General features: G+C 50.7%; 1 protein-coding gene across 1 annotated transcript; it reads left to right on the forward strand.

Annotated features, from left to right (window-relative positions):
- Positions 1-3,670: 3,670 nt before the first annotated feature.
- On the forward strand, positions 3,671-7,945 carry GAST (gastrin). The gene is made up of 3 exons (XM_025362077.1): positions 3,671-3,726; positions 7,404-7,619; positions 7,750-7,945. The coding sequence occupies exons 2-3, from the start codon at positions 7,409-7,411 to the stop codon at positions 7,851-7,853; spliced, it is 315 nt and encodes a 104-aa protein (XP_025217862.1). The 5' UTR covers positions 3,671-3,726; positions 7,404-7,408; the 3' UTR covers positions 7,854-7,945.
- The last annotated feature ends 3,312 nt before the right edge of the window (positions 7,946-11,257 follow it).

The following is an 11,257-nucleotide window of genomic DNA, read 5'->3' on the forward strand; positions in this document are numbered from 1 at the left end:
CTAAGTACAGTGGCACAATCATGGCTCACTGCAACCTCTGACCCCCCCTCCCCCCGGTTCAAGCAATCCTCCCACCTCAGCCTCCCAAATAGCTGGGACCACAGCCACACACCACTACAAAAAAAATAATTTTTGTATTTTTTGTTGAGATCGGGTTTTGCCATGTTGCCCAGGCTGGTCTTCAATTCTTGGGCTCAAGTGATCTGCCGGCCTTGGCCTCCCCAGGTGCTGGGATTACAGGTGTGATCCACCGTACCCATCAGCTTCTTCTGAAGAATGGGTTCACACCAGCACTTAGGTTGTAGGATCATGGTGAAGAGTGATTGCATTCATTCATGCTAAGAGCTTATCAGTGCCTGGTACACGGCATTGTCATCATTGTGATGACAGGGGCAGGGCCCACACACCTACACCCTGGAGGGGGATGGAGATGGGTCCCAAGATCTGGGATCTGGTCTTCAATTTGGTAGGCCCAGAAATTGAATTTTCTGCTCACCCAGCTAGTCGGTGTTAGAGCCATGATTCAAACCCTGGCCCCACCAGATCCAAAACCCCCTGTATACCAGGAGGTCCAGCCTCCATAGACACTATCCCTGCTGCCTCTTTCAGTGGCAGTTGGGCTGGTGTCCCTCTGAGTCACAGCTGGCAGGAGGGAAACCCTTGGATTCACAGAGTGATATGCTTAGGGAATCACCCTCCTTTAAGCCTTGGGAGAGGAGAACTCCCCTAAGTGTACAAAGCGTGTACACAGACCTTGTCACCTCTTCCCTTCACTGCAGTCCTATGAGGTATGAATGAATGATTCCTATTTCCAAATGTGGTTAACTGAGACCCAGAGAGGATGGGGAAGAAGATGCAAACTGGATTAAATACCCCGATGTTCTCTTTTGTCTGTTTGTTTGAGACAGTCTCACTCTGTCACCCAGGCTGGAGTGCAACGGCATGATCTTGGCTCACTCCAACCTCCATCTCCCGGGTTCAAGTGATTCTCGTGTCTCAGCCTCCTGAGTAGCTGGGATTACAGGCACGCACCACCACGCCTGACTAATTTTTGTATTTTTACTAGAAATGGGGTTTCACCATGTTGTTCAGACTGGTCTCAAACTCCTGACCTCAGGCAATCTGCTTGCCTTGGCCTCCCATAGTGCTGGGATCATAGGCATGAGCCACTGCGCCCGGCCAAATACCTGCGATGTTTTGAGCTCCGTGCAGGGCGCTATATGTACATCACCTTCACGAGACCCTCCTCCCCAAGTTACTTTCCTCATTTCCTAGAGGGGAAATGAGGAAAACAGCTCAGAGAAGGGGAGAAATGTGCTCAAAGCTCATCAGCTGGAAAAAGACAGGACGAGGAAACCTTTCCTTTTCCATCAGACACAGTCCCCTTGTGATGAGAACATGCAGTCGGTGACTAGGGAGCTCCTCAGGGTCAAGGGTGCTCATCTCTGAATGCAACCCCTCCCCTGCAGACCTGGCAGGGTCTGCAAATAGTGACATTCCTTTTTTTTTTTTTTTTGAGACAGAGTCTCACTCTGTCCCCAGGCTGGAGTGCAATGGCATGATCTCAGCTCACTGCAACCTCTCTCTGCCTCCCAAGTTCAAGCGATTCTCCTGCCTCAGTCTCCCGAGTAGCTGGGATTACAGGTGCCCACCACCATGCCCAGCTAATTTTTGTATTTTTAGCAGAGTCAAGTTTCAACATGTTGGCCAGGATGGTTTTGATCTCTTGACCTCGTGATCTGCTCACCTCAGCCTCCCAAAGTGCTGGGATTACAGGTGTGAGCCACCGCGCCCGGCCAAATAGTGACATTCTAACCATCGCCTGTGGAATAGGAGACATGCTTCTATTTGTTGAAATTGCCATCCCTCATGTAACCAGCCTGGGGAAGAACACTCAAGGGGGCATAACCCCCTCCACGGGCACAAACTGAGTCTTGGGCTCTGGTACAATCAGGGTTCTACTGAAAGCTTATCATTTCCCATTAGAGTTACCACAGCAACACGAATGTCTTCATTCATTCCCCTAGTGTATGAACAGAGCTACACCCACCCCACCTGTTCTCCCAAGCCCCCTCAAAGTCCTTCCATCTCTGAGATTCTGTGATTCCATTAATCATCACCAATGCCTGCACTGCTTTTTGTCATTTTCATTAATTCCATCTGCTGAGTCACCGTGTCCTGCTCTGGATCAGAGCGGTTATTCACAACGGTTATTCAGCCGTCGGTTGCCATGGACACCGCACAGCCTGCTTCCTTCCTCACCCATTCATTCTCGACAAGGCTGGCTGTGAGCGTGGGTACCACCGCCGTTACCCAAGACCCAAGGGGAATCAAACTCTCCCAGAAAAGGAGGGGGCCTGATGACGCATGAACAGAAGCAAAATCTTTGCTCTCAACGGTGGAAAAATCAAAAACAGCCTACAACTCATTACATCCGGTCAAACCGTGTGGAGGCAGCAGTTTATTGAATAAGTCAACAAGGTGCCGTTTTGTTTTCTGGTCCATCTTTGGCAAATGCTTTAGTCTGTTTGCTAACCATTTGAAGGTATACTTTGACACTGAAAAGTTGTTGGCTGGGCATGGTGGCTCACACCTGTAATCCCAGAACTTTGGGAGACTGAGCCAGGCCGATCATGAGGTCAGGAGTTTGAGACCAGCCCGCCCAACATGGTGAAACCCCATCTCTACCAAAAATACAAAAAATTAGCCAGGTGTGGGGGCGTGCGCCTGTAATCCCAGCTACTTGGGACGTTGAGGCAGAAGAATCGCTTGAACCAGGAAGGTGGAGGTTGCAGTGAGCCGAGATCACGCCACTGCACTCCAGCCTGGTGACAGAGCTAGACTTTGTCTCAAAAAAAAAAAAAAAAAAGGTTGTTTTGCAGATTACTAGCTCCCCCTGAAAGCAAAATGAAGGAGGCTTGAGAGGCAGGACCCCCCAGGAATTGGCTCTGCATAGGGGGTTTGCAGGTGGTGGTGCATGGGCAGCTGACCTGGGAGATGTGGGGCAGCTACAAGTCAAACTCAGACCAGCACAGAAGGCCTAAGGAGAAGAAGGCGCCGAGGGTGTTCCATGGTAGGGGGAGGGTGAAGGGGCTTCAGAGGTGACCAGGATGTGAGCCACCAGAAGGAGAGAACAGGGCCATCAGCCCACAATCCATTGCTCCTGGTAACACGTTGTATTTGCAGAGTCCAGTGGAGGGGACGGGGAATCAATACATCACCCCACATTCACACACTCATCAAACATCAGTGGATGGTGAAATCTACTTTCCCTGAATCTAAGCCCATCGGGTTCACTCCCTCACCTACCACCACCCACAAAAGTCCCTATGTAGTTCGAGAGATGAGTACCAGGCCTCTGACCCCCAGGATAGGTGGGGAGCATTGCTCCTGACCAAGGCAGCTTGGTTCCTGCCCCTTAGGTACAGCTGGAGAGCTGCCACCACCCCGCTCCAGCCCCTCACCATGAAGGTCAACTCCCCTATCCTTCCCCCATATCCTGGATGACTGACTGACACTAAATGACAGGGCGGGGCAGGACGATGGGCTGTACCTGTGCCCCACCCCATTCCTCTCGCCTGGACTCATATGGCAGGGTAGGGGTGGGGGGGCACAGTTGGGAGGGACCTCCAGGGCTTTATAAGGCAGGCCTGGAACACCAGGCAGAACAGAGACCTGAGAGGCACCAGGCCCAACCGCCACACCACACACCTCCCAGCTCTGCAGGTGAGAAAACCCAGGAGGAGAGGGGAGAGGCTGGGAAGTGGGTTGACAGGTCCTCTCTCCCATCAAGGTATCAGGCCACTGGCCAGAGTCTGGGGCTCACCCCTTGGAGTCCCCAGAGCTGGGACCCTTTCTTTATCCCAGGATGGAACTAGGTCTTGGCTCCAGTACCTACCGTTGTATTCCCAGCCTTGCCTTCCACCTGCCCTCTGTCCCAGCCGGGGCTCTGCCCTTAACCTCTCCCTTCACACTCCTCCCCTGGGAGGTGAGGAGGACTGGGGTTCTTCTCCTCTCTCTTAGGTGAGAAAACTGAGGCCCAGAGGCAAGATGTGACTTGCCCAAAGTCACAGGGATTTTTAGGCAGGGCTGGGATGGGAATCCACAGCTCCTGGATCCCACTTCAAGCCCTTTCCTAGACCACTGCCATCCAAAAGAACGTCCTATGATGCGGGAAATGTTCTTTATCTGCACTGTTCAATATGGTAGCCACTAGCCACGTGTGTGCTTGAAATGGAGTTGGTGTAAGGAAGTTTGTTGTTGTTGTTGTTGTTGTTGTTTGTTTGTTTGTTTGTTTTTTTTTTTTTTGAGACGGAGTCTCGCTCTGTAGCCCAGGCTGGAGTGCAGTGGCCGGATCTCAGCTCACTGCAAGCTCCGCCTCCCGGGTTCATGCCATTCTCCGGCCTCAGCCTCCCGAGTAGCTGGGACTACAGGCGCCCGCCATCTCGCCCGGCTAGTTTTTGTATTTCTTAGTAGAGACGGGGTTTCACTGTGTTCGCCAGGATGGTCTCGATCTCCTGACCTCGTGATCCGCCCATCTCGGCCTCCCAAAGTGCTGGGATTACAGGCTTGAGCCACCGCGCCCGGCCTGTTGTTTGTTTTTTATACAGAGTCTTGCTGTGTCACCCAGGCTGGAGTGCAGTGGCGTGATCACAGCTCACTGCAACCTCCGCCTCCCAGGTTCAAGCAATTCTCCTGCCTCAGCCTCCTGAGTAGCTGGGATTACAGGCGCCTGCCATAACACCCGGCTAATTTTTTATATTTTTGGTAGAGACAGAGTTTCACCATGTTGGCCAAGCTGGTCACAAACTCCTGACCTCAAGTGATCCGACCCCCTCGGCCTCTGAAAGTGCTGGGATTACAGGCGTGAGCCACTGCACCTGGCTGTAATTTTTTAATTTAATTAATTTAAATGTAAAGAGCCACACGTGACTGGTGGCTACAACACTGAACAACTAACGTGTGGTTAGCATCTGACAGTACAGCTCCAGATCACTGAGTTTTCAAACGTTTCTTCAGCAGCAGAATTCTTTTCTTCCAAGGAAAACCTAACAGAGAACCTCATTATGAAAAACTTAATAGCCAGGCACCGTGGCTCATGCCTGTGATCACAACACTTTGGGAGGCTGAGGCAAGCAGATTACTTGAGCTCAGGAGCTCCAGACCAGCCTGGCAACATAGTGAGACCTCATCTCTACTAAAAATAAAAACAAATAAATTAGCTGGGCATAGTAGTGCACACTTGTAGTCCCAGCTACTCAGGAGGCTGAGGTGGGAGGACCTCTTGAGCCCAAGAAGTCGAGGCTGCAGTGAGCCAGGATCACTCCAGCCACTGCATTCCAGCCTGGGAGACAGAGCAAGATTCTGTCTCACAAAAAGAAAAAAAGAAAAACTTAAAAGCAGTACTTTATTAATACAAATGTATTCTGACAAGAGAAAATTTTTATCATTTTCTTATGATAAAGCCAATCAGAATAATGAGACTAAAAGAATACAAAAATCGTGAGTCCAGGGAACAGATGACCATTTGAATTTTACATTTGTTTGAGATTCCAGTTTAGTTCTGTATTATATCTTTTCCCCAAACTGGATTCACCCTGATACATAATTGCTAATGGTGACAGCTTAATTTTTTCGTAACTGCTTCATTATAATCACAGGATATTCCTCAGTTAAGCAAAAATGACAGGAGAACCTTTCCTCTCAGGGATGCACAAAAAAAGCAGTGTGAGCTGGCCAAGCGTTGAATGTGCTGCAGTCTCCAAAGTGATAACATGCGGTCTGTAACACAGTTGGATGTCTATGTTCCTTTGGTATTACTATTTAAAAGTTTCACTTTCTGTTTTTGTTTTTTTGAGACAGGGTCTCACTCTGTCGCCCAGGCTGGAGTACAGTGGTGCAATCTCGGCTCACTGCAACCTCCACCTCCAGGGCTCAAGCGATCCTCCCACCTCAGCCTCCCAAGTAGCTGGGAATACAGGTGCATGCCACCATGCCCGGCTAATTTTTGTATTTGTTGTAGAGATGGGGTTTCGGTATGTTGCCCAGGCTGGTCTCAAACTTGTGGGCTCAAGGGATCCGTCCTCCTCAGCCTCCCAAAGTGCTGGGATTACCATGCCTGGCTAAAAAGTTCACTTTAAATAACAAGTCTTGGGCCGAGCACAGTGGCTCACATCTGTAATCGCGGCACTTTGGGAGGCTGAGGTGGGAGGATTGCTTGAGCCCAACAGTTCAAGACTAGCTTGGGCAACATGGTGAAAACCCGTTTCTTTTTTTTTTTTTTTTTTTTTTTTGAGACAGAGTCTCGCTCTGTCGCCCAGGCTGGAGTGCAGTGGCGCAATCTCGGCTCACTGCAAGCTCCGCCTCCCGGGTTCACGCCATTCTCCTGCCTCAGCCTCCTGAGTAGCTGGGACTACAGGCGCCCGCCACCACGCCCGGCTAATTTTTTGTATTTTTTAGTAGAAACGGGGTTTCACCGTGGTCTCGATCTCCTGACCTTGTGATCCGCCCGCCTCGGCCTCCCAAAGTGCTGGGATTACAGGCGTGAGCCACTGCGCCCGGCTTGAAAACCCATTTCTACAAAAAATACAAAAAAATTAGCTGGACATGGTGGTGCAAGCCTGTAGTCCCAGCTCTTCTGGAGGCTGAGGTGGGAGGATCACCTGAGCCCAGGAGGTAGAGGCTGCAGTGAGCAGTGACTGCACTACTGCACTGCAGCCTGGGTGACAGAGTGAGACTCTGTCTCAATAAATAAATAAATTACATGACTTAAACAGCTACAGAGCCACTAACATGGCCTCAAATTCTGCAGAACAGAACCTAGGAAAACCATTGCCCTAGGATTTGACTTTCTCCAAGAGAAGCAGTGGCTGTAATCGGGGTAGGTAAAGAGAGAAAACACGAGACTTCGGGGCTGGCGTGGAACTGGCAGAAACTGGAGAACTGAACTGAAGAAATAGTCCACAACTCCACATGGAATTACAGACTCACCCGGGCGCGGTGGTTCACGCCTGTAATCCCAGCCTTTGGGAGGCTGAGGCAGGTGGATCACCTGAGGTCAGGAGATCGAGACCAGCCTGGCCAACATGGTGAAACCCCGTCTCTACTAAAAATTACAAAAATTAGCCAGGCATGGTGGCACGTGCCTATAGTCCCAGATATTCTGGAGGCTGAGGCAGGAGAATCATTTGAACCTGGGAGGCAGAGGTTACAGTGAGCCGAGATCCCGCCACTGCACTCCAGCCTGGGCAACAAGAGGGAAACTCTGTCTCAAAAAAAAAAAAAAAAAAAAATTTCAGACTCATCAGCAGGTAGAGGCCTGGAGCCACATGGTTCAGTCCTCTGCCTCTGGGCCTGTGTGGGGACAGCCTCACCCTTAAGCTAGTCCCTTCTCCCCTTTGCAGACGAGATGCAGCAACTGTGTGTGTATGTGCTGATCTTTGCACTGGCTCTGGCTGCCTTCTCTGAAGCTTCTTGGAAGCCCCGCTCCCAGCAGCCAGATGCACCCTTAGGTACAGGGGCCAACAGGAACCTGGAGCTACCCTGGCTGGACCAGCAAGGCCCAGCCTCTCACCACCGAAGGCAGCTGGGACCCCAGGGTCCCCCACAACTCGTGGCAGGTAGGAGCTGCTGACTGCCCTGCTTGCCTCACTCGGCCAGGTTTGGCCAAGGTCTCCCCAGACTGGCCCTGGCTTCGGTTCCTGGAAGGCAGTCATCCTTCCCCCATTCTCGCCTTTCTCACCTCCTCAGACCCATCCAAGAAGCAGGGACCATGGATGGAGGAAGAAGAAGCAGCCTATGGATGGATGGACTTTGGCCGCCGCAGTGCCGAGGATGAGAACCAACAACCCTAGAACCAAGCTTCAGAGCCCAGCCACCTCCCACTCCACCCCAGCCCTATCCCCTGAAAAACTAATCAAAAATAAACTAGTTTCCAGTGGATCAATGGACTGTGTCAGTGCTGTAGGGCAGAGGAGGGGGACTCATCTGGGGGTGAAGTTGTGGCAGGGAGGAGAGCTGAATGCCTTTTAGGGGCAGGGACCCTGGCTCCCCCAGAGCCCCACATCGAACAAGAATCCACAGGTGTGGGCGGGATAACAGATGGTAGGCTTCATAGCCAGAGTCAACTTTTTTTAATTTTTATTTTATTTTATTTTTTGAGATGGAGTTTCACTCTTGTCGCCCAGGCTGGAGTGCAGTGGCACGATCTCGGCTCACTGCAACTTCTGCCTCCCCAGTTCAAGCTATTCTCCTGCCTGAGCCTCCCAAGTGTCTGGGATTACAGGTGCCCCCCACCACACCCGGCTAAATTTTTTGTAGTTTTAGAGGGGATGTGGTTTCACCATGTTGGCCAGGCTGGTCTTGAACTCCTGACCTCAGGTGATCCGCCCGCCTCGGCCTCCCAAAGTACTGGGATTACAGGCGTGAGCCACTGTGCCCGGCCTCAGAGTAAGCTTTTTAAAAGATAAACCGTGTCACTCTCGGTTTTAACCTTGCAATGTTTCCTAATGCACTTAGAATACAACCTGAACTCCCTGTCACAGCCCTGAAAGCTAGCCCCGAGGTTCTCCTCCCACTCTGCGCCACGTGGCTTCCTCCTCTTCCTCCTCTCGAGCTTATGCAGACGTGCCACGTTCTGTCTTTCTCAGAGCCTCTGACTTTGCCGTTCCCTGTGCCTGCAATGCTCTTCCCCAGGCACGAATATGGTGGGCTCCCCTTTCCTCCTTAGCTCTTGGGTGAAATGCCTCTTCCTGAGAGACCGAACCCTTCTGCTCCTCACTCTTCACACATAGACCCAGTTATTCTCTACCATGGGTCAAATAAAAGAGAAAAAATCAAGCTTTTTAAAGAATGAATGCTAGTTTTATTCAGAAGTCTTACAGAGGACTATAGATTGAGGCCTCCAGCCCAGGAGCAGACTCTGGCACGATGTTTCAGCCCACTGCTTATATACAGCTGGGGGCTGAAGGTGGAGGTTCTGTATATGCGAAATCCCATCAGACTTGCTCAGAATTACATGACAGCAGAATCACAGCAAGGTTTGGGTCCTAGACCACAGAGGCATCATCACTAACCTCGTCAGATGTCATCCTGGAAATGTTACGTGTCGGAAAAGCCAGGGACTAGGATCGTTTCTCTTTTAGGAAATGTGAAGACTCAAGCCGGGCACAGTGGCTCACGTCTGTATTCCCAGCAGTCTGCGAGGCCGAGGAAGGTGGATCACTTTAGGCCAGGTGTTCGAGACCAGCCTGGCCAACAAGATGAAACTCCGTCTCTACTAAAAATACAAAAATAAGTGGGCACGTGCTTGTAGTCCCAGCTACTCGGGAGGCTAAGGCAGGATAATTGCTTGAACCTGGGAGGCAGAGGTTGCAGTGAGCCGAGATCGCGCCACTGAACTCCAGCCTGGGTGACACAGCAAGACCCTCTCTCAAAGAAAAAAAAAAGAAAAGATGAAAAGAAATGTAGTGACTCAGCCAAGAGACGTGTGGGGCCTTGGGCTGTCTCCTGTGCTGTCTTCAAAGCATCTTTCCAGAGGGCTGCACGTCTGTAGTCACAGAGTCAGGGGCTTTGTGAAACTGCCGACAAGCAGAAAGGAGTAAACACAGCTTCTTAATGTTTGTTGCTTTGTCTCACAACAGCAAAATATTTTCTTTAGCGCACATTTCACAATCTGTAGTTGTTTTGTTTGCCAGTTTATTGTCTGCCTCTCTGGCGAAACAGGAAACTGGGAGTGTGACAAGCCCCCCTCCCTTCTGTATCCCCCGTGGCAAGAATAGTAGGAACCCAATAAATATTTGTAAATAATTGTTCATGAGTAGCGGGTGCAGGCATTGCTGGTGTCTCACCCCATTCCATCATTGTTCTTGTGCCTGTTGACAGCATTACCTCAGGGCTGTAAGAGAGGGAAAGTGGGCTGGGCCCGGTGGCTCACGCCTGTAATCCCAGCACTTCCGGAGGCCAAGGCGGGCAGATCACAAGGTCAGGAGATCGAGACCGTCCTGGCTAACACGGTGAAACCCCATCTCTACTAAAAAATACAAAAAAAAATTAGCCGGGCGTGGTGGTAGGCACCTGTAGTCCTAGCTACTCGGGAGGCTGAGGCAGGAGAATGGCGTGAACCCAGGAGGCGGAGCTTGCAGTGAGCCGAGATGGCGCCACTGCCCTCCAGCCTGGGAGACAGCAAGACTCTGTCTCAAAAACAAAAAAAGAGGGAAAAGGTTTTCTGTACCCATCTTAGGTCCATGGCTGGGGCTCTGTAATAAAATACAGATTACAAGAGAAAAGCAAGCAAGTTTATTAACATGTGTATCACACATTCAACACACGGAGTACCCAGAGATGAATAACTCAGAGAGGTAGCTTAGAATTCAGGCTCACGGTGTCTGCAGCCACACCACCCTGAACGCGCCCAATCTCATCTGATCTCGGAAACTAAGCACGGTCAGGCCTGGTTAGTACTCGGATGGGAGAATTCAGGCTCACAGAGCATCTTCATCAAAGAACAATACATTCACAGGCAAGATAAAGGACAGCAACTTTTAGAGTTCCAAGGGTGGCTGTGTGTGGGAAACAGCTTTCTACCCATGGGAGCTGAGCCCTGTCCCCACTCAGGGCTGGGTCTGGTAGCCAATGGGCCTCCCCCTGGCTTCTCCCACTCCCTGGGCCACCGGTGACCCAGGCCCGGCAGTCACAGCTCTTGAGCCAGCTGCAGAACGAGGGCTGGGGTTCCTACTGCGTGTCCCAGAAGAGGGCTGAGGTTTGGACCCCCAAGATCCAGCCTAGGTTGGACTTCCAGGAGTGGCTAACTGTGAATGGGAAAGCAGCTATATGGAAAACGAGTGGTAGATAAAGGCTAGTGGGTCAAGTTTGTTATGGAGATTGCGCTGATGCCACTCCAGGCTGAAAAGGGTCTAAAGTTGTCTCTGACTTGTTCCAGACATTTATAGAAGGAAAACATTCTATGTAAATGAAATTGTCATTCTGTATCCTCCCACCACAGCAGAAGATGTGTCGTTGCGTTGAGTGAGGGTAACCTTATGTCCACCAAGGATACTTTGAGAAAGTCCGTAGGAGCAAGCTTCAGTCCCACGGTTTCAGACTACTCTCTGAATACAAAAGTATTGGTTAATTATGTTCTCAGCCCTCCTCGCTGTTGTATGTGTGCACTCACTGCAAGTAACTTATATTTTATTTGAATGTATTTTATTTTTTTGAGACAGTCTTGCTCTGTCACCCAGGCTGGAGTGCAGTAGTG

Source organism: Theropithecus gelada, chromosome 16 (assembly GCF_003255815.1).
Source record: "Theropithecus gelada isolate Dixy chromosome 16, Tgel_1.0, whole genome shotgun sequence".
NCBI classification, from domain to species: domain Eukaryota; kingdom Metazoa; phylum Chordata; class Mammalia; order Primates; family Cercopithecidae; genus Theropithecus; species Theropithecus gelada.

Excerpts from the sequence above, each read along its gene's own strand:
- GAST (XM_025362077.1), top strand. The coding sequence starts at position 7,409 with ATGCAGCAACTGTGTGTGTATGTGCTGATCTTTGCACTGGCTCTGGCT. Across the intron at positions 7,620-7,749 it reads TCCCCCACAACTCGTGGCAG|ACCCATCCAAGAAGCAGGGA; the intron begins GTAGGAGCTGCT and ends TCACCTCCTCAG.